The sequence below is a fragment of the Glycine max genome, chromosome 14 (genome assembly GCF_000004515.6).
Source record: "Glycine max cultivar Williams 82 chromosome 14, Glycine_max_v4.0, whole genome shotgun sequence".
NCBI classification, from domain to species: domain Eukaryota; kingdom Viridiplantae; phylum Streptophyta; class Magnoliopsida; order Fabales; family Fabaceae; genus Glycine; species Glycine max.
Window position 1 is genome coordinate 45,957,569 of NC_038250.2, and position 24,641 is coordinate 45,982,209.

Here is a 24,641-nt window from a genome sequence, read left to right on the forward strand (position 1 = left end):
GCTTAAATATTAAGATTTGATATTTTTCTTATCTATAGCTTGCAGATATGAAAAGGAAAGATTAAAAGAGAAAAAGATCAAGAAAATATCCAAAATATCAGGAAGTCTCAGGAAGAAGATATGATTAAAAGCAAAACAAATCTAAAAAATATCAAAAATATCAAAAAGAAGATATCAGAAAAGAACACCAAAACCCACCCCCTCTAGTATGAGTTTCATTTACTTACTTTCTTTCACTCCTCTTGTCCCATCAGTTCTTATATACTGATGTACTCACTATCTATTTATCAATGGTGTTTTCTATTCTATTATCTTTTCTGCTATCTTGTATTATTCATCTTTCTTTATATTCTGTTAGGGGATAGACACTCGGGAGAGGATAACTTCTAAATAAGATTTAAAGAAGGTATGCAATGCATTGGTTTTAGGGGTTAGACGCTCGGGAGAGAATAACTTCTAATATAACAAAAAGAAATGATTTCATAAGAAAATCATTTCTAGGAATAAAATGATAATTTTATGCCCATGCATTCATGCAAACATATAAAATTCATACTTCATGCATTTTTGTTTGTTGAGTCTTTGGCAAATAATTGAACAGATGTGGGTAGAACAAAGTCACCTAAATTGATAAAGAAAAATCATAAACTCATATATCATAGGCAAACAAGGCAGGACAGGTCTCAATCTTATCAAATTTTGACTTTATTTCTTTTATCTTCTATCTTTATCTTTTATTTTTCTTATCTTATCTTTTCTTATTTTTATCTTAATCTTTTATTTTATTTTATTTTTACTTTTATTTTCTTATTTTCTTTATCTTCTATCTTTATAATCTTTTAATCTAAATCTTTTATTTTTTTTCTTTTATTTTGATTTTTAAATCTTTATCTTATCTAATATATTTAGGTATCTTTATTTTAAATTCTTTATCTATTGCTTTTAACTTGAGTTTGCATTAATCTAAGTACAAACAAAGTTCTTGTGGATTCGACACTTCCTAGTACTTCACTACTTATGACAAATTTGATACACTTGTCAACGAGTTAACATTTCACTTAAATATAAAGAGTAATGATACAAAGATATTCATACTTTTTAAATACCATAATTTCTCTCTTTATCTCTTTTTTATGTCATATCATAATATTTATAATACCTATATATTTTCTTTTTCTTTTTTTTCTCTTTCTCTCTGATTAGGTATATAATAATATATTGGATGTGTATGAATATTTCTCCAAACTGCAAACAACAAAATATAGGTGAAGGGGAAGTGGTTATACACATTTCTGTAAAATCTAAAACCTTTAATATATATATTTTTAGATATTTAAAAATTTTAACTACAAATTCAAGAATCTAGTAAAGAAAAATAATTAGCATGTTACTTTTAGCATATCTAAATACATATAGATATTTTTCTACAAAACAACACATTATATTTTTTAAACTAAAGACAAATGTTATACATCAACACAAACAAAGAAGAATTAAATATAAAAGGGAAATCAATAAAAATAAGAATTACGAAGAAAAGTAAAAAATTATTGTTTTCCTTGATTCAGTTACTTTTTATTTTGAAGTCATTTTTAACTTATCAAATTCTCGTATTTTCTTGTATTAAACTTGTAACATTCGATTGGAGGAAGCACCTAACGAATATCCAATCTCACCTAAGTTGTCATGAGTGTTTTGGGAAGATAGAAAACAAAGACACACATCATCAATTTCAAATATGTGTGCCTTAGCAATGACAACAACTTTATTAGGTTGGAGAATCATACGGTTAAATATAAAGTTATACCACATTTCATATTTCATCCACTCTGATAGTAAACCATATTGTCTTATGCTTATTTTATAAGTTGTTATGCTATCATTTTTTATTCGTTAAAATATAAATTGTCACTTAAAAATGGAAAGGACACACGACCATTGTTGCAAAATTGATGTGCATTTTCATTTTTTGTTTTTATTTTTTGAAAACTGTTTTCATTTTTAAAAGATTATAATTCTGAAAATATGTTTGGATTGACTTCTTATTTTTTGTTTTTAGGAAATAAAAACACTGAAATTTATGATATATTGACTTGTCTTCTTGTATTTTTATATTTGTTTAAAATTGCATTCATTGCCACTGCATTTTTATTTTATCCAAAATGAGTTTCTAACTGAAAATGAGATTTTATTGCTTCCATTTTCTAGTTCGTTTGAGAAAATATTTTCATTGAAAATATTTTTAAAAATTCAACTAAACACATTTTCATCACTATTTCTATTTTCAGTTAAAATGAAACAGGAAACGATCAAACCAACACCCCCTAATAAACTTAAGATTACCTCTTGATAGGAAGAGAATGCCTCTTAATATTTCCATCTTCAATTTATATTTAATGCAAAATGATAAATAGGAAAAGATGGTTGTTTAGTAGATGTCCCCCGTAAAATTGTTTGTAGATGGTGAAACTTCTACAAATCTCAATGGATTAATAATTTCAAGTAATTTCATATCAAATATTCTTATATGAAAATTATTTTCTCTTAAATAATAAAGCATCACAATGTGATTGTCTATCAAGTAATAAAAATCGATTGTGTTGAACACCAATTTTCATTTTCATATGAGTCATTTAAATTAACAACTCTAGCTTGTAAGTCGTGTCCAAATCAATTTAAGATATTGGTAAAAAAAACCTTATTTGTTACTAATTATACAAAATTTGAGGAAAAATTAATTAAAATGTGTAAAAGAATGTAAATCACCCCACAAAAAATCAAACATGAGTATAAGATCAACATAAATTAAAAGGAAAAAAAATATGAAATTAAGTAATGACAAATTTAACCTGGTTTGGGTTGAATTTGACAACAAAACTTCTAAATCAATCAGTGAATTTCACACGTTTGATTACATTCATTCTATTGAGAAAATTTTTGAAAAAGTGGAAGAGATCAAGATTGACTTTACACAGTGTGAAAAAAGATCAGGAAAGAAGTAAGAGCTGTGCAGTTTGAATTTTCTTTTGAAAGAAGTAAGAAATGTTATGAATTTATTATTGTGATAATTTTCAATTAATATTAATATGTTATCCATTTGAAACTACAAATATGATTTTGGTGAATTAATGGAAAAATTGAAACAACAATTAAAGTTAAAAAAATTTAATGTCAATGGAGTTGAAGTGATGCTTGAAGGATTGTGGAGAAATTTGTGAGCGGTCGAATAACAATTAATATGTTATCAGTTTGAAACAACAAATGAGTTGTTAGAAGCTTTGAAAGGCAATGGAGGTGAAGAGGTATAGAAAATTAGGAATTATGAGAAATTTGTGACAGGAGTTGCTGAAGAAAGTAGATTTATATATAATATAGATATAGATTAATTATTAATGTCTTTTTAATTAATACTTAATAATAGTATTTGTTAAAGAAATAAAAAAATTAATAAATAATACATTATTTAATGTATTAACAAGTTAAAATAATTTATACTTCAAATAAGATTTTTTTACGTTTAGTAGCTTTTAGTTTTTTTTGTTTTTTTTTTCAGTTCAAGCAGTTGCATTTTTTCATGAGAGATGAATGCACAAAGCCCAATCTAAAAGTTGACATACTAGTAATACACTAATACTGGTTCTGCTACCACAATAAAGTTCTGTTATATGAAACAGAGTACTTAGAGACAAAAGTGTAGGTTTATTAGAAAACCATCTCAAAACCATGCATGCATCACTTCAAGTTCAGAGATTTAGAATGGGACAACACAAACATTACCTACCCATTAGCAGGCCAATTATATATGACATTTCCAGAACAACCCCATTTTCAAGCATTGATACAATAAAGAGTAAGAGAAGAAAAAAATAAAGGGGATTGATCATATGATCATGATCATGTGGTGAAGTCTAAAATGACCTTGGCTTTGCCACAATGGTGGAATGCTTGAGTATGTGCAAGCTAAACTGCCCTCCTTTCTCACTAGTGTCAATCTGGGACTGGCCAGGGGGAGGCAAGAGCTCAAAGTTTTGGACCAAACGTCCCAAAGTGATGGCAAGAATAGGCAATGCAAGAATGATTCCGGGGCAACTCCTTCTGCCAACCCCAAAGGGAAGGTACCTAAAGTCATTGCCATTGGCTTCCACATGCAACTCCTCCTCCAAGAACCTCTCTGGCCGGAACTTCTCTGGCTTCTTCCAGTGTGCAGGGTTGTTGGCCAGCCACCATGCATTCACCAATATCTTGCTCTCAGTTGGGATCTCATAGCCACCTTCTGCTGGATCTCTGGGTGGTTCACAAGCTCAGCAATGCCCCATTCAATTGACCATAGAGCTGTCTCAATTGCTGAAATAATAACACATAATTGCTACTTAGACAAAATCATCATATGATATGATGTAACATAGACTATATAGTGTATGTAGAATTTAATAGTAATTCAATCACAAGTATGTTCATTTTATAATAATTACTTTAAAAATAAATATATGCTTTGACAATGATTTTTTTTGGGTATAATTATCCAATTACAAACTGCATTGTAATGTAAGTATGCTTATTCTATAACAAGTATCTTAAAGAGTCATAAAAACAATTTCTAATTGATTGACATTATTGGTTTCCAAAATTGCTTTTGACTCATTCATTCTTTCATAATCATCACATTCACATTGTAATAACTTTTACAATAACAATACATACCTGTTAAAACTCTTTTTAGAATGATTCCTAATAGACTCACAAGGTAACATTTTTTACTCGTGTATAAAGTAAAGTCATTTTTCTTACCACTTGGACCAACATAATTGGTATTTGGTGTGTATTTAACAAACATAATAACAAGTAATTCTTGTTATACTTAAATATTCCACTATATTGTTTTTCCTTATTCTGCTATATTGAGATTAATCCAAACCACTACTTTCTTGAGATTAATCCATACCACTACTTTCTTATTTATTTGTATGGATTACATATGATGATGTGATCCTTACTAGGAGCGGATCACTTGATATAGGTAACAAAGTTTTGGATGATGTCACTTCCAGTGAAGAAAGATAAGTCAGGATAGACACCACAAAGATTACCTTGATAAATCCGAGATTGGTTCAGTGAGGAACCCAGAGAGAAGTTCTCACAAAATTTTATCAAATGTCAAAAGTCCTTCTATTGAAAACGAAATTCATACATATAGTGTATTGTTTCGAGCTCTAGTACGACTACGAAATCTTATCGGCAAGTGTACCAAGTCGTGCAAGTAATAATAAAACAATAAGAACCGAGTATCCAACTCTGGAAACTTATTTTATTTGGCAAAGCACCATTCAATAGACAGACATTTTTGCAAAGAATTGATTATCATGAATTAAAAACAAAAGTGATTTCTATTCTAATTGAAAACAGTAAATGTGAGCAAGTGGATGTGAAAACAGATATGTAAAAGGGTTGGGTCCTCCTACTGAGATACTTGATGCAATTAAAAGTATTTCTCTATTTAAGGTTATTTTTGTGTTCTATACTGAGGGCTAAAATACCAAACACCGATGTCTCGTGAGTTTGGACTAATTCAAATTAAGTTTCATTCTCAGATGTCTCTTGTTGAACTTAGCCTAACCAAACAGCGTTACGACTACAGCATAATAAAAACTAAATTACCGCACTCCGTGTCTAGACATACGATAACTTAGCCCTGTCCTATCCAGTTCTAAGGATGAAATACATTTTCCAATGCTAAAGCTCCTAACAGCACATACAAATGGGTGATCAAGCCATAAACATGCGATAATAAAGCACAAATAGAAATAATGAACACATAAAACAACTTTAAATAGATAGGATAAGAGTTTACATCAAGTACTCAACAGAATTTCCCAACAATGGGTTTAGCCTTCCATCACAAGGAAACACCTTTTACAAGCAGGAGAAGGGGTTTAGGAGCAATTCACAGATATGCAGTGGTGATGATGTCTCCTCCACCTCTAAGGACCTAAAAATCACTCAAAAACCTAGAATCTACCTAAAAGCTAAGGTTTTTGCTCCTTTCCTTCATTTTGCGCCTCTATTCTCTGTTTTTCTCTATTTTCCGCCAAGCTCCCTTCTCTTCTTTCACTCCAGGCATAAAAGGGGCTTTTTGACCTCAACGTCGCGCTTAGCGTGAGTAAGTGAACTTTGGCTTAGTGAGCATAGTGCGTTAAGCCTGGAAGGTGGCAAATGACTCGCTGAGCGAGTTGATGACGCGCTGAGCGCGGGCGTGCGTGGCAAATTCCCTTCCAGATTCCTCTTACTCGCTAAGCAGTTGATGCCTCGCTTAGCAGATGAGACTCACTAAGCACATTGACTTCGCTTAGTGAGACACCAACTTCAGCACTTCTCAAATTAAGTCCTTTTTACCTGAAAATGAAGAGAAATTTACATTAATTCCACATGGAGAGCATCAACTGAGTCAAGATTTCACTCAACAAGAAAATTTTTACAATCCTACAAAAAGAACCATAAATTAGGGAAAATATATACATTTTGTAAAACTTTTCTATACAAAAGTTAGTCATAAAAGACAACTAACATGTATCTGAATGAAAAAATAGAAATAGACATGAGCCTTCAAAATAGTTTGGGCCAAAATTACAACAAAAAAAATTGTAAATAAAAAAAAGAACATATTTGGCATGTGCCTTCAAATTAGTTTGTGTCTTCAGTAACAATTAATATTCTTAGTAGTGCCTCTGCCTCTGGCATTCATCTTTCTCCACTTGGGCCTTGTTAAGTATGTCTGCTACCATTTGTTGGAGGGTATTCATTGACTGTTTGGTCCTACTCCTGGTCATAGGTCCCTGTATTTGAGCAGTTTTAGGATTCTCATCATTCCCTCCTTCTTGGAAAGAATTTGCCCTCAAATGTTCATAATCATCACCTACAACAAGTGGAGTCAAGTCAACAACATTAAATGAAGAACTTACTCCATACTCACCTGGAATATTGATCTTGTAAGCATTGTCATTGATCCTCTCTAGCACTTGGAAAGGTCTGTCTCCTCTAGGTTGAAGTTTGGACTTCCTTTGTTTAAGGAACCTCTCCGTCCTCATGTGTACCTAAACTCAATCACCTGTTTCAAGTACCACTTCCTTCTTGTCCTTGTTGGCTTGCTTGGCATAACCTTCATTCTTCTTTGCAATTTGGGCCTTCTCCTGCTCATGCAATTTTTTCACATATTCAACTTTAGCCTGTGCATCCTTATGCTTAAAATCAGAAATGTTAGGCAATGGTAACAAATTAAGAAGAGTCAAGAGATTAAAATCATACACTACCTCGAATGGAGAGTGTTGTGTAGTGCTATGTACAACTCTCTAGGTTGAAGTTTGAACTTCCTTTGTTTAAGGAACCTCTCCGTCCTCATGTGTACCTAAACTCAATCACATGTTTCAAGTACCACCCACTTCCTTCCTGTCCTTGTTAGCTTGCTTGGCATAACTTTCATTCTTCTTTGCAATTTGAGTCTTCACCTACTCATGCAATTTTTTCACATACTCAACTTTAGCATGTGCATCCTTATGCTTAAAATCAGAAATGTTAGGCAATGGTAACAAATTAAGAAGAGTCAAGGAATTAAAACCATACACTACCTCAAATGGAGAGTGTTGTGTAGTGCTATGTACAACCCTACTGTATGCAAATTAAATATGAGACAGACATTCTTTCCAACTCTTTATATTCTTTTTAATCACAGCTCTAAGAAAAGAAGACAAAGTTTGGTCTACTATCTCAGTTTGACCATCGATTTGAGAATGACATGTGGTGGAAAAGAGCAGCTTTATACTAAAAGTAACATTTAATTTTGTTAACATTTTTTTGGTTACAATTTTTACTAGTTTATTAATATATGTAAACTTTTCTTGAGTGTATAACATTTTATAAAGTTATGTTATTCATACAATATTTTTTATAACATTTTTTTCTCTTCATCTATCAATCAAATCACCCATCACCACATTCCATACTTTTTTGAAGAATATATACTAACAACACATACATCCTAATGCATCTGTAAACAAGTTTTTTTCTATTGATTAAGATTAATTAAAAATCATAAAATCACGATACAGAATTATTTAATAATACATAGAATTCACCAACTTTTATGATTTCTAATAATAAATTTCAATCAATATCAAAAGAGCGGATTAGAGAATATATTGTTATAAAATTTACCGCATAAGTAACATTGTTATACTTCATATATATGTGGTTGTGAAAACAGCTTTTGGAAGAATCCTTCTTGTTTAGATTTGGTGATGTGTAAATTTACTGAGAAGTGTTAAACTTGTTAATTACCGTAACGCTGAGGAGCAGCACATGCATTGATAATGGCATCCCTGACAAACGAGACGTTTTGTTTGGTCCCAAAGTAGAAGTCTCTCTTCACATCTTGGATGCAACTTAAGACATCTAAGGTGTGACTTTTGCAACCATTGTTACAAAAGTTGCTGATATCAGAGGCACTCACGTCTAGCACACCATCCAGTTTGATTATGTATCCATGTTTTCCCCAGCAAGAAGGTGGGTATGGGTGTCTACACATATGTATATGTTGAAATTAATAATATGGATTATTATAAAGTAAACAAAGGTGTTTTCATTTATATATATATATATATATGGGCTTAGATTTGCATTTTTCCTCGGTTCAGTTGTATCTGAAATGAGATACACAAAAAGTCAAGTTTCTTTAATTTGTCTATGAGGAAATTTCTACAAATTAAGAGTAATTAAGGAAATAGAGTTTATGAAGGCAAATATTTATGTGTAAGTTGTTTGTATATAGTCTTAGAGGAAATTAGGTTAAACCATTTTCATATAATTTTTAAGCTGTTTCCATAAGTTATCTCATTTCGTAAGTTATTTTCATAAATTCTTTCAATTGCTATTACAAACGTTTATGCAATAAGATAGTTATTAGCTTAACTAAAGTAAAATGATATATTTAATATTTTTAATATCAAAATTTATTTCTATTAATTTATCATCTTGACGATTTTATTCCTATTGTTTAAAATCAAAGAATTTCTAACCTTAAAAAATAATTTAATCGACAATTGACTATTGAGTGTATGAATGTTATAAGAAGGTTTTTAATTAAATAAAAAATAGAATGAAATTTTAAATAAAATAATAAAAATAAAATTGAGAAGAAAAAAAGTTAATAACTTATAATTAACTTGCATATTTTTCACAAACTATTTCAAGTATAGTTTACAAAAATAAAATTATTTGAGAAAATAAATTACTAAAATAAACTTGTATGATTAAAATATCTTATAATATCCTCAAAAATTTTACTATACACTATTATTTTTGTATCCAATCGGAATCAAAGTGTTAAATATTTACTTCAAGATTATTTATTTTATTAATTAATATACTTATTTATTGATATAATGAGGATTATTGTATTTTATTTATTGATATAATGAATTAGCACACATGATAATGGATTAATTTACTTCTAGAAAAGAAAAAAAGAATAATTTACTCATTTTACTTCATTTTTCAAACAAGTCTTCATTATTAATATATGTGTGAAGTCATGTATAGGAATCAAACCTTTTGTCATGGTTTCTTGTATATATTTCTCACACGATAACGTGTGAGTGCCGGGCTCAGCACAAACATAACAAAGTTGAAAAGGAATTTATTCTTATTCATGAACCCCCATAAAATTAAGGAATAATCTGCATCTTCATCAATTCCTTACTTGTCAAATAAGGAAAGATGAATTTCCTCTTTAAGTTTTATTCTTTCATTTAGCGATACACATACTTTTTATACTTCTCTCATCTAACTTTGATTTTTCCTATCTCTCACCAACATTTTCATTCTTTAAAATTGCAACTCCACATCATTCAATTAATATTGTGTTTCGCAGCAATAAGGTTGTATCTGAATTCTTGACCTTCTTGACATCATATATGCACATATCTTGAGGTACGCATCTCAATTCAAATCTTCAGTTTAGTTTAGATTTTGTTTAACTTCTGCAATTCATATTTTACATCCATGTTAATAATTTAAGTTGTTGATCTTATGAAGTTTAACTTCTGCAATTCATATTTCTGCAATAAAGTTTTTCGTTTGACGTATATAACAATAAAGTTGTAGTTTTAAATACAAGTGAAATGATCTATTTGATCTCTTGTATTATTTTTTTAGTTTAATATTTTATCTTTGAAAAAATTTACTTTAATTCTCTATCTTAATTAGAAGATTTAAAATAGTCTTTTAGTTAGTAAATTTAATAACATTAATAATATAAAAAATTTTTTTTCTTTCTAAACATAAGATTCTATATACACAAGAAAAAAAAATCAAGAAACCAAAACATCAAGAATCACTAATCATAAATTACAAAATTTCTGAACTATGGAAAGATGAACTTCCTTTTGAGGGCGCCCACAGTGCTTGTTGGTGATTATGAGAATGAAATCGCAGGCACAATGGTCCTTTCCACATTGCTGGCTTGGCCCCAAAATGGAGGTTGCCTTCCTTCATCGAAACGTGTATCTCATAATGTGTCTCATAGGCTTGACTTTATTGTAATTTAGGTGTTGGCCAGAATTTGGAGGGAAAAGACTTAAATGTTTGATATGAGAGAAAAAATGATGAAAGATAGACAACAGATAGAACGAAAAAATAATAGATAATAACAATTTTAACCATAAGAATCATTTCAAACCGGTTAAAAAGTTTTTTTAGATAAAAGGTCAAAACCAAATTATAAAAAAAGCTTGTTAAGCTTGACAAGTCGGTTTGTTTAAATAATAATAATAATAATAATAACTATTATTTATACCATTTTTATGACACTATAAATGACAGATGAAGTGACATAAAGTGCTTAGAGAGTTCATTTGTATGTGAAAAATTTTCAAAAAGAAAAAGACTCTAAGTTAAAAGGTTAATGCAACCAGATTAATACTTCCAAAGAAAAGAATATTTTGTAAAGACATTTTCAGACCATTTAAATATTTTTATTTGGCTATATTAGTATAAATCATCTCTAATCCATATATTTTTTAATATTATGCTCTTTTTTTCATTTTCTTTTGATATACTTTGTGTTTAAATAACTTGAATTCAATATGATTTTGTTTATCAATTATTTTTGGATTTATACATTACTTATACGAAATTTTATAAGTTTATTTTTTTAGTTAGTATTTTACTAGGTTTTAAAATAATTAATTGGTTAAAGACTTCTTTAAGCATGCTTTTTAGATAGACTCGTAGGTCAAGTCAGACTTTTATGTAAACCGAACCGAACATTTAAAAAAAAGTCTATGACAGATAATGAATCAAGCTCAAACTTTGCGTATTCAACTCAAGCCTAGTAAAGTTTGGTTTAACTTAACTCATTTCCACCTAATGGTGACCTCCATGTGATTGCATTCTGTGTGTATGGTGATTGAATTTTCAAATTAGTTGAATTTAATTTGAATTTAGGGATGAGTCCTTCGTGTTGGTTTTTTATTTTTTATTTTTAAATTAAAATTATTATAATGACAATTAAAATCCGTTACATTATTTAACATAGTTATTTTATTATAGCATAATTAATTTAAATATTGTGACTCTTTTAGCCATGTTAAAATATTAACAATGTTAATATGAAACTGGCGGAACTATGAAGTTGGTTGCTTTATAAAATTTAAAACATCAAAATGAGAATTTTAAAATATAAAGAATCAAAAGCAAAAATTTCTATATTAAACTTTAATTTTTAATATTTTTCCTTAAATCCAAGTGATTTTGCCAACTCGTGACTTGCTTGCAATATTTAGTGTTAGCTTAGGTCCTAAATTTTTATATACGGATCAACAAAAATGAATAAATAGATAAAAAAGATTGATAATTTTGTGAAATTAAATTTATCATTGTTAATTAATTTATAAATTTTATTATCTACCGTCAATATTATAAAAAAATACTAGTAAAAAATAATTGATGATACATTTAAAAATTAAAATAATAATCATTTCAAATACTTTTTTTTCCGACACAAAAATTATTATGAAATGGAGATACTTTGTGAAAATATATTTAATTTTAAATTCTAACAGTTACCGACATTTTTTAATTACATTAAATTGTATTTTTTATTTTCATGAGTATAGTATTATCTTTAAATTCAAATTAAATTATACTTTAGGTTAAGTTTTAACAAATCCCATTATCTTAAAAATGTTATTCATATCATTTTTTAAATAACAAATATTATTGATATCACTGTAGTATTATCTTTAAATTTAAATCATATTATGAAATAGTCTGTAGGTTCTCATACTACTACAAGTAGTAAACTGCTCGGAAGTTCGAGTGTCGAATTTACACGGACTCTGTTTGTACTTAGATTAATGCAAAATCAATTTAAAATGATCATACTACAAGTAGTAAAGTATGAATTCTAGATGCTTGCAAGAATGCAGGACATAAAATGATCATTCTATGTCTAGCAATGACTTTTCTATGAAATCCTTTTTTTTTGTTCTATTATAAGTTATCCTCTTTCGAGCATCTAAACCCTAAAACCAATGCATGCATACCTTCTTTAAATCTTGTTTAGAAGTTATCATCTTCTGATCGTCTAATCCCTAACAAAATATAAAGATGAATAATGTAAGATGAAAGCATAAAAGATAATAGAATAGAAAACACATTTGCATTGATAAATAATGAGTACATCATACAACTCTTTGACTTTTTAGACCTAACAGACCCTAACTAGGGATGGCCATTGAGGGGCTTAGATGGGTATAAGAACTCATGGAATAAGAGGAGTGAAAGAAATGGAGTAAATGAAACCCCTGCTACAGGGGTTCTGTGTTATGTTCTCTTTCATTTGACTCTCTTTTTATAGTTGTTGGAGTGGACTTGAGCCTAATGCTAAAAATCTTCTTTAGTGATATTTTTTTTTTATATTTTTTGGATTTGTTTTGCTTTTAATCAAATCATATCTTCCTGAGACTTCCTGATATTTTAGATATTTTCTGGACCATTTTCTTTCTTAATCTCTCTTTTTCATATCTGCAAGCCACAAATAAGAAAAATATCAAATCTTAATATTTAAACCAAAGATAACTATTAAATAAATATTTTTAAAGATATTTTTAATATATTTTTATTATCGGAATAACTCATATTTAGCAGTTATCACAACTCCTCTGAGAACACAATCTTATGTATGAATATGAGAACAACTAATAACAATCATCAGATTAAGATTAAAAATAGTAGTCAATTGAAATTAAAATATTAAAAAATTCAAATTAAAATCAAATATAACTATCAAATAACTAAAATATTTATCAAACAAAAAATAAAAATCTATAAAAGGTCTTAATTATCAATTTTTAAAATATCTCAATTAACTCATCACCACCACTATAATCATCGCTGCCACGATTACATCCATCACCATGATTGTCATTGTTGTTGTCGTCGCCTTGATCATTGTTACCCCCGCCACCACCACCATGACCACCATCACCTTTCCATCTTGACTGTTGTCGTTGTTACTACCATGATTGATGCTACAATCATCGCTACCACTACCATGATTGTTGTTGCACATCGATGATAATGGCGATGGCGACAACAATGACGATCAAGGTGGTAAAGGTGGTGACGATCATAGTGGTTAAAGTGTTGATGAATTAATGGTAATCTTGAAGAAGAGTGATGGGATGATTGAGATATTTTAGTACGCAATAATTAATATCTTTTATAGATTTGATTTTTGTTTGGTGAATATTTTAGAAATTTGATAGTTATATTAGAATTTAATTTAAATCTTTAAATATGTATATCACTTCATTTTATAGATTTGATTTTTGTTTGGTGAATATTTATATCACTTCATTTTTTGTACTTACCTTGAACAAATATTAAAATAATAAATGTTAGGCTAAGTAATACATTTGGTTCTTTATCTTTTTTTTTATATTCAGTTTTGTCTTTTATCTTTTAAAAAAATTAATTTAATCATTTATCTTTTAAATTGGGTTCAATTAGTTCCTTCTATCAGGTTAGAATTAAAATTGTTAATAATATTAACATAATGACGGTTAAAAACTATCACAAAACAATACTTATGCACTTCGACGCTTTTATGCACACAAAATTGAAGGATACCTATTATTTAGACAAAAACATATGCTAAATTCCAATCCTGGATCTCTTCTAACTATTGATCTGCAATTTCGATCATCCTTTTTTCTCTCACTATTTTACTAACTACATTTTAGAAAACCTGTAATCTAGATTCAATAATTAATTTTGTATATGTTTGATTTCTTTTATTTTGTTTCAAATGAACCTTAGATCTAACATATTTATTTAATGTATCATAAAAAAATAATTTCATTAATTAAAACATAAAAAATAAATAAATTAACATATTTAAAGTTGAAGGTTAAATCAAAATTGTGGATTTAAAAAAAATATGAGGACTAAAGTTGTGAAAAAAAGGCGATGAAAATTGTGGACCCAAACTTAAAGGGAGACCACAAATTACAATTTACCCTCAAAATTATAAAATTAAACTCCCTTTGTGAAGAACTTTAAAACTTTCATGCTTGAACTTTAAAACTTTCATGCTTGATTTCTCTAATACAATTTCTTGAATCTTAAAATTGATTAAGGATTTTTTAGATCGAAGCATTCTGATCTAAATGCCAAAATTTTGTAAAACTGGATATCTATTGAAAGAATTGAGCATATAATGTTAAACATGTGCATCAGAAAATAAGTTTCTTCAACCTAAGAAACTTGACCCAATTTGTTCTCTTCCATTCTTGATTGGAACAATATTTTTAAAGTTTCTTGGAGGAGAGTTGGCTTGGATTCCTCCTTCAATTGCATAAAACATGAACTTAAAGCATAGACCAAAACAAATTGGATTTCACAAAATCACTGTAGCCCTAATAAGTAAACTACAAAATATTGATTCAATTTAGTTCTCACATGTTTTAATAAAATAATTTGATTTTTCACCTGATTGAAACCCATAGAATAACAAAATCTCTTAATCAATTTTAAGATTCATGAAATCCTATGAGAGAGATCAAGTACAAATTTTTTTAATGTTATTCATAAAGGGATTTTCATTTTTTTAATTTTTAAAGATTATGGTAACAACTAAAAATAGTCACCCTTTAATCACACGTGTGGAAATATTTCTAGACGTGTAACTATTGTTGTGTGATAATTTTAACCATCATTATGTTAAAATTATTAACAACATTAAATTTTAAGCGGATAAAATAACTAAATTGAACCAAATTTAAAAGATAGAAGATAAAATTAAATTTTTTAAAAAAAACATGAAAATCAAACTGAATTTTAAAAATCCATATGTGTAATTTAGCTTAAATGTTATTATATACATATTTTCATGTACGCATACCATATACTATTGTAGTTCTCTGTTTACAATTCTAATACTACTTTTTTGCCCATAGTTCGAGAAAGGTATCCAATCTGCAACATCAACTACTTTCACTTCCGTTCTTAAATACAACAACGTCAACATCCATCAGAGGTATGTAAGAGATATTATTACGTTACTCTTTCCTTTAATTGGATCACTACTCCCTAGTTTGCTTAACATAATATTAAGCTAAAATGTGATGTACTCATTCATGATTAGGACTGTGCAATTACAAATGGGGGATATCGTTGTTTCCATCGTAGCAAAGTTAGCAGAATATACAGTGGGCCCAATTTTACACCATGCTCGATACTTGTGCTGTTTCAACAACATTGCTTGGAATCTTCTAATTGCCAAGGAAGAATTGGAATTAACCCGAAACAGTGTGAATGAACGAGTTGAAGAAGCTATTAAGAGGACTGAAAAAATTGAACCAGCAGTTGAGAAGTGGCTGAAAGATGTTGAGAAAGTTTTAGAAGAAGTGCATATGCTCCAAGGAAGAATTTCAGAAGTAAACAAGAGTTATTTCAGAAGGCAATGCCAATATTTCCTTACAAAAAAAATAGCAAGAAAAATTGAGAAAATGGCTCAACTCAACCACAACAGCAAGTTTGAGCCATTTTCTAAGATTGCCGAACTTCCAGGAACGAAGTACTATTCATCCAAAGATTTTGTTCTTTTCAAATCAGCAGAATCAACTTATAAGAACCTTTTGGATGCTTTAAAGGATAAAAGTGTTTCCATGATTGGACTAGTTGGACTAGGAGGCTCAGGAAAAACTACTTTGGCGAAAGCGGTTGGTAAGAAAGCTGTGGAGTTAAAACTTTTTGAGAAGGTTGTCATGGTAACAGTCTCTCCAACTCCAAATATTAGAAGCATCCAAGTGCAAATTGCTGATATGTTGGGTTTGAAATTTGAGGAAGAATCAGAGGAAGTTAGAGCACAAAGACTATCAGAGAGATTAAGGAAAGACACAACTCTTCTAATCTTGGATGATATATGGGAAAACCTAGACTTTGAAGCTATAGGTATTCCATACAATGAAAATAATAAGGGGTGTGGAGTACTCTTAACCACTCGGAGTAGAGAAGTATGCATTTCCATGCAATGCCAAACAATAATTGAGGTCAATCTCTTAACTGGCGAGGAAGCTTGGGATTTGTTCAAATCGACTGCAAACATAACTGATGAGTCCCCATATGCATTGAAAGGCGTTGCAACAAAAATTGTAGATGAATGCAAAGGATTGCCTATTGCAATTGTGACGGTGGGAAGGACACTGAAGGGCAAAACCGTTAAAGAGTGGGAATTAGCATTGTCAAGACTAAAAGATTCTGAACCACTAGATATTCCAAAAGGCTTAAGAAGTCCTTATGCCTGTCTTGGATTGAGTTATGATAATTTGACCAATGAATTAGCCAAGTCCTTGTTCTTGTTGTGTTCTATATTTCCAGAGGATCATGAAATTGATTTGGAAGATTTATTTCGATTTGGAAAGGGAATGGGCTTACCTGGGACTTTTGGAACAATGGAGAAAGCAAGGAGGGAGATGCGGATAGCTGTTAGCATCCTCATTGATTCTTATTTGTTGTTGCAGGCCAGTAAAAAAGAAAGGGTGAAAATGCATGGCATGGTTCGTGATGTAGCCTTCTGGATAGCATCTAAAACTGGTCAAGCAATTTTGGCAAGTACTGGAATGGATCCAAGAATGTTGATAGAGGATGAAACCATAAAAGATAAGAGGGTAATATCCTTATGGGATTTGAAAAATGGCCAGCTTCTTGATGATGATCAATTGAATTGTCCATCACTAGAAATTCTCTTGTTTCATTCTCCCAAGGTTGCCTTTGAAGTATCAAATGCTTGTTTTGAAAGGCTAAAAATGATTAAAATCCTGGCATTCTTAACATCTAGCTATGCGTGGGAGATACCACTTACATCATATCTCACCTTGTCACTGCCACAATCAATGGAGTCATTACAAAATCTTCATACTCTGTGCTTGAGAGGTTATAACTTAGGTGACATCTCCATTTTGGAAAGCCTACAAGCACTTGAGGTTCTTGACTTGCGTGGTTCTTCTTTTATAGAATTGCCTAATGGAATCGCGTCATTAAAGAAATTGAGGCTTCTGGATTTGTTCTATTGCACAATTCCGGATCTGTTCCAAAATGCTTACGAGGTTATAGGAAGATGTTTGCAGCTGAATGAATTGTATTTGTGTATATATTCATATGCATGTCGGCAATTTCCGCATAATTTCATTTTCTCAAGATTAGAGAGGTATGCTTTATCTAATACAATGTACTCCTGGACCCGGGGGATTCGCATATTGGAGGAACATAGACCATGTAGAGCTTTATGCGTAGAAGGTTTTAATGCCTCAGTTCAAAGTTTTATATCATTACCAATCAAGGATTTCTTTCAAAAAGCAGAGCACCTTCATTTGATGCACCTTGAGGGAGGTTACGAAAATGTAATCCCATCCATGGATCCACAAGGCATGAATCACTTGATTTTCCTAATCCTCGAATATTGTCCAGAGATAAAATGCGTCTTTGATAGTACCAATGCTGATCTGCTGCAAACTGAAGATGCATTCTCCAGCCTAGTCATTTTAAGCTTGTTAGGATTGGATAACCTTGAAGAAGTGTTTCATGACCCCTCTTCCAGATGTTCTCTCAAAAGTTTAGAAAAGCTAACCATACAGAGTTGTAGACAATTGTACAATATTTCCTTTCCCAAGAACTCAAAGCTATGCCATCTCAAGTTCTTGACAATAGAAAATTGCCCGATGCTAACTTGTATCTTCAAGCCATCCATTTTCCAAACTCTAGAGCTGCTAGAACATGTGGTCATATCTGAATGCTATGAATTGAAGCAGATAATAGAAGAAGTGGAAGAAGGGAGTGTTGATTATGTTAGCAGTCAAAGTCGTACCTCTTTGATGCTCCCAAAATTAAGGAAACTTACTATTTCTGGATGTCAGGGGTTGGAATATATATTCCCTATGTGTTATGCTCATGGGCTAGCAAGTTTGGAAAAGCTGAGCATTAAAGTTTGTGGTAAGTTGAAGTATGTATTTGGCAGTGAAAAGGAATATGATCTTACCGTGTACCAGCACCAGAGTAATTGTCAGACTATTCACATCAATTTCCTTAATTTGGAAACCCTACACTTGATTGGGTTGCCGAATTTGGTTGAGATTTGGCCTAAATATTTTCATCCACATTTACCAAATTTGAAAATGTTTCAATGCACTGACTGTCCAAGACTGTCTGACTCTTGTGTGCGTAGGGTGATGATTATTGATTCAGATCTGCAACAAGACTCAACTGCAACGGTAATATATTTTTTCGAAAATGATTATTTCTTTAATGGTACGTAATTAAATGAGTTTTTTTTAAAATAAATATGGTGAGTTGTGAATATTAATTGACTTTTTATGGATATGAATTATGAATAGATGTATGGTGATAGAAACTGTATTTGTTTAATTAGTGTCCAAACTACTTTATGTCCGTTTTAATTTTAGTTTTTCTTAATCATTAATTAAGATTTACTGCATGTTTGATTGTTCACTTATTGCTCCTTGATTGAACAGTCACTTTAAGAAAAAACTCTTTGATTTCTTTTGGATTCAAGGTACATCGGAATCTTGACTAACGATATATTTGGTACAAGCATGGACATATATTTGGCAATTAGAAAATAATATTGAATATTTTAATAATAGAAAGAGTAAATAGTTGAACAATTTTTTTTTAAAAAAAACAGACCAAGTAATTTAGTCAATAGTTAAATTATGTTTGACACACACATTCAGTTAATTTTCAAACTTTTTTATCATGTAAAATAACATGTTTAACCTCGTTAATAATGTTGATACATAAGTTTATTTTAATAATTCATAAATTTTTAAGACACTTCAAGTAATATTCTAGTTTTCTGGATTTTATTATCTTTTTACTCTTAAAATATTGAATTTTCATAATTTTTATATAAATTGTATTATATATTTTTACCATTATACTATGTACATTATTTTTTTTTCCAATTTTAGCATTATATGTACACTTGAAGATATTGACGGTGATAATAATAGGTTTATTTTATTTTTCCTATTATTTTCCAATATATTTTTATATTACTTAGTATTTATTTTAACAATTATACTAATCAACATAATGAAAGGTTGATGTCTAAGTATATGTTACTTTTATTTTATTTTAAACTTGATTAGGAATAATTTCAAATGTAATATTAGATTAATAATTGAATACACAATATGAGAAAATATAATAGTTGAAACTAAAAATGTAATTAAAATAGTTCATCAATAAATAAAAAATTAATACAATTTAAGTTAATTAAAAACTAAAATTATAAATAGCACAAAATATAATTAAGACTTTAATGCATCAAAGGAATTTTTCTCAATTGATTGAACATATTATATGAGTTATTGTAAATTCTTAAGCTTGGGTTTTTAATTTTTATGGATTAAAAAAATATGAAGAATATAATGTTCATTAAAACATCTCATACAGACACCTAAAATAGAGCTTGTAAATTCTAATATATATTTATGTTAGTTTCTAAGAAGACATGAAAAAGATAAATTGAAGAGGATTGTACGTGTATGAAGACAACTCATATTGCCATACACAACACTTAATTATTTGGCTAAATGAAATTGAATAACAGTATAATTTGTGATTCATGTTTTGTATATATTATAAATATTTTGATCAAAACAATAGATAACATATAGGTATTTATTAAACATAATATTATAATTAAACATGTAAATTGTAAATGAGCTAATGTATAATTTAAAATTAAAAAATGCTTGAAAATTTTCTAAACATGCAATTACCTACTATTGTTCCTAAGCGAACTCTAATCAACATTTTACCTTACAATTAACACTTTATTTTTTTAAATGCTATTTAGTTATCACATTTTACATTAATTTTTTGTCTTCATGGCCGCATTCTTTTTAAACAACAATATATTATAAGTCCTTGAAGTAAAAGTATTCATTTTCTTGGTATGGTCTTTATTTAGATTGGAAATTCTATTAAATAGAATTATCACAAGTAACAAACTAAAAATGAGATTGAAAATTCTATTAAATAGAATTATCACAAGTAACAAACTAAAAATGAATTTTGTTATGTATATAGGAGAAGGAATTACTATGCTTGGTTACGTCCGCATGCAACCAATTATCCGATCAAGTGCTTGCCTCTAAACTTAGATATGTACTCAAATTTAGACACCTTGGTTTGTTTGATCTTGGAGTAAAAGGTCTTTTCCAATTCCAAATCAGAGAACATGAGAGCAACAGAGAACTTGCTCCTTTAAAATTGGATCTAACTCATGCTTACTTGGGGAATCTACCTGAGCTCGAGTTCATATGGAAGGGTCCCACAAATTTTCTAAGCCTCGGGATGCTTGACATGATTCATGTGAATGGATGTCCAAAATTGAAAGTCATCTTCTCCCCTACCATTCTTAGAAGCTTACCAATGCTGACAAGACTGGAAATAATTGATTGTGAGGAATTGGAGCAAATATTTGACTTAGGTGATGCACAAAGCCTATATACTTGTTCACAATTTGTGTGCTTCCCAGATCTCAACACTATTTATGTCCGGAAGTGCAACAAGTTGAAATACTTTTTTCATAATTTTGTGGCTGGTCACTTTTGCGATCTGAACTACTTGAAAATAGAAGACTGCTCTCAGTTACAGAAGGTTTTTGCTTTTGAATGTGAAACTGATGACGATGGTCAAGAAGGGATTGTTAAGGATGGAGAAAAAGTACTACTTAAACTGCTACGTATAACACTCAGCAGGTTGCCAAACTTCAAAGAGATTCACCATGGATTCAAGTTAACAGCTTATGTTAGAGAACATGACATAAATGATTGTCCTAAATATTCTCCAAGTTTATATCTACACACAGGTACAATTCTCATGTCCTTTTACTTGGAACAATTCCTATGTCTTGGATATTACAATGTTAAGTGAGATATTATTTCAGTATAAAGTTGTTGGTCGATGATGAAGTCCTTAATTTCATATATAAAGCTTTAAAGATGGAACTATTATACTTGCTCTAAGTTTCAACTCTTGGTATTTTCATTACATTTTCTTACTGTTGGAACTCTTGTTTTTGCTGCATGGAATCTCTCTTATAATTAAACCCTTATTTAAATAGAAGGGGAAAGAATGAGCATCGAGCAAAGCGTACAAGTGTACGAGTCTGCAGAAGAGAAAGATGAAGACTAAAGACTTGATTCTGCTGCCTTACTGACTTTGTGTTCTTTACTCCATTGTGATGAGTTAATTTGTACTTTTTAAATTAACTTCATTGGATGATTAATTCCTTGCTTGCTTTTTATTCTTTATTTTATTATTTGGTCAGCTTCTTTCTAGACTTTTTTAGTTTGTAGAGTTCGATTTCATGGGTAAATTACTTTTTGGATCCCTCTATTTATTTATGAGTCTGTACTTTGTTGTTAACTTTGCAAATTTCGGTACCTAGTTTTGAACTGCCATTAAAAACTTTGCTAATTAGTGTCATTCTATATGCCACTATTTAAATGTTAATTTATTAAAAATTCAATTTTGACATTTAATTTAATGAAGTTAAAACTTTGTCACTATAGTAATTTTTTTCAAATTTAATTTTTCATAAAAAAACTACTATATTTTTAACCAATATTTTTAAAATTGGATTTGTCATTGAACGCATCAAATTACTGGTTTTTGGTTTAATGCCTATGATGATTTATGTGATGCTTGTCAATTTGGGAAAATGCATAGGAACTCTTTTTCATCAGCAAATGCCGCAAGGGCAAAGACTGCTCACCGATTTGTGCGGTCCTATGAGGGTGCCTTATGTGAGCCGAAACAAATTCATCCTCTTTTGTTGATGATTTTACCATAATGACATGGGTGCACTTTTTTTCAAGCAAAGCTCAAAGTTTATTCAGCTATGGTCATGGCCGGATGTAAGTTATCAGTTGAGGGACTTCACTCGTTAGATTTTTTTTTATTTGTTAATGTATATAAAAAAAGTTGTTCCTAAAAAAAACTATATATTGTCTCTATGTCATTAATTTTTTTTAATCCAAAAAATCTATACAAATATAAGTTATTTAATACAAAAATTACATACTCAAATTCAAACTATTTAATTTAATTCTCATTATTGTTATAATAATAGAATAAAAAATACACCACACATTATATAAAGGACACATCCCAAAATAATAATAATACTTATTATTAAAAGTAAAGAAACTAACAAGATAGAAAATACATATGTATAGTTTAGATAAGATAAAATGGAATATTTATTTTATTTTATTTTTAAAAAGAATATATTAGTTTATTTTATATTTATATATAAAATAAAATAAAATATTAAATTTATTTTATATTTATATATAAGATAAGATACAATCAATAATAAATAATTAAAATTGCTAAAAATTAATATAAATAAAGGTTAGAAGGATCAAGGGACATCAACTAGAAAAACATAAAAATAAAGAAGAAAGTGAAATAAAAAAAGTTGAAAATGTGAGAACACGCATAAAGGAAAGGTCATGTGACTATAGCATATGATATGCCAACACCGAAATTTTCTTATGTGAAATTTATGGGATTTGAAAGTCAACTTAAATTTTTATGAGAAATGTTTGATCTCATGATCAATTTTTAAAATTAAAAGGGATTATTAATTTTTTTTCCAAATGTTGGTGAAAATTAAGAAATATATTCTGTATCCAATGATATACTTGCTTTTTGTTTGTGAAGATAACTTTGATTTTGCATGTAATAGTTGAAACATGTTTTTCTACAATGAATTTTATAAACAATAGAATGTGAAATAAAATTTATTACATACATAAAGAAAGATATTTTTTATAATATTAACAATTAAAAAATCATAGAATATTTTTTAAATATAAAAATATGTAAAAAAAATAATTATAATTGTTAAAAGCTTAAATATTTTAGATTTATTTTGTGATGATATTATATATTTTATAATATATATAGTGATATTTTGCTTTTATAAAAATATTAAAAATTATTGCTTACTCCAGTAACAAAACTTTTAGCATCCGCTACTAATTGGAGCCTTCATGCAGGTTGGTTTTTAGGATTAATGATGACAGGGACAACTACCAATCCACCGTTGATATGGAAATGAACCCCTGTGAATGTTTTTGGTTAGATAGTAACCGATCATTTAAGACTTGCATTGTGCTAGCTAAGTAATAATTAATGGCATGTGAGTGAGTTGAGATATTCATAAACTATTCGAGTTTAATTCAAAGTTTATAATTTCATTTATTTTGATTGACAAATGAAGTTAAGCTTAATTTTAAGTTCATTATATAAATAGTCGAGTTTAAATTTTATAAATTTAATAATAAATTAAAGCTCAGGAATAATATATAACACAATAAGGTTAGTCTAACAGTGGACACTTGGACAGTAAGTATCAAGTCTTAGATTTGAATAAATGTAACTATTGTACGCTAAAAACAAAAACTCATGAATAATTTATCTATCTATAAAAGAGATATACTCAGTTCTTAGTATATTATAATTTTATCTCAAATAATTATCATTATTTTTATGTTTAAATATTTTTTCTTTTTTCTTGTATTTTAATACAAAAATATATATTAAATACTTATAATTAATGAGTTTAAAGAATTGAAAACAATATTGTTAAATAAAAGAATAATAATTATAAATGGGCTAAACTAAAGAACATGGCACGTACACATATTGTGTCATTTTGCGAATGGCAAGTGACTTATTGTTCACGATAATTGAAGGTTAAGGGGACCCAACCTTACATTCCATTCTCCAATGTTATACAGATATGCTATAAGCTATTATTTACTAGTTACTTTGAGATTTCAATTTCTCCTTGAGGAAACATTTCTGATAGGTAATTTCCACGGAAGATGTTTGATAAATTTTTGAAATAATTTTTTTTGTCAAAACAAGTCCAATTGATATTATGCAATTCTTAAGTTTTGATTTTAGTATGTATAAACAATTCATCTCCAAAGTTTTTAAAGAATAAAAATAAATTTGCAAGTCTAAATTCCAAGAGAAAAGAG

The 24,641-nt window shown here is 29.1% G+C and overlaps 1 protein-coding gene and 1 pseudogene across 1 annotated transcript; one reads left to right on the plus strand and one right to left on the minus strand.

The window, feature by feature from the left end:
• Positions 1 to 3,754: 3,754 nt before the first annotated feature.
• On the minus strand, positions 3,755 to 7,082 carry LOC100799253 (trans-cinnamate 4-monooxygenase-like; annotated as a pseudogene).
• Positions 7,083 to 9,836: 2,754 nt separating this feature from the next.
• Positions 9,837 to 21,959, plus strand: LOC102663714 (probable disease resistance protein At4g27220). Its single transcript, XM_006596335.3, has 5 exons — positions 9,837 to 9,978; positions 15,510 to 15,589; positions 15,698 to 18,821; positions 20,668 to 21,451; positions 21,707 to 21,959. Exons 3-5 carry the CDS (start codon positions 15,714 to 15,716, stop codon positions 21,775 to 21,777), a joined length of 3,963 nt encoding a protein of 1,320 aa, XP_006596398.1. The 5' UTR covers positions 9,837 to 9,978; positions 15,510 to 15,589; positions 15,698 to 15,713; the 3' UTR covers positions 21,778 to 21,959.
• Positions 21,960 to 24,641: the final 2,682 nt, after the last annotated feature.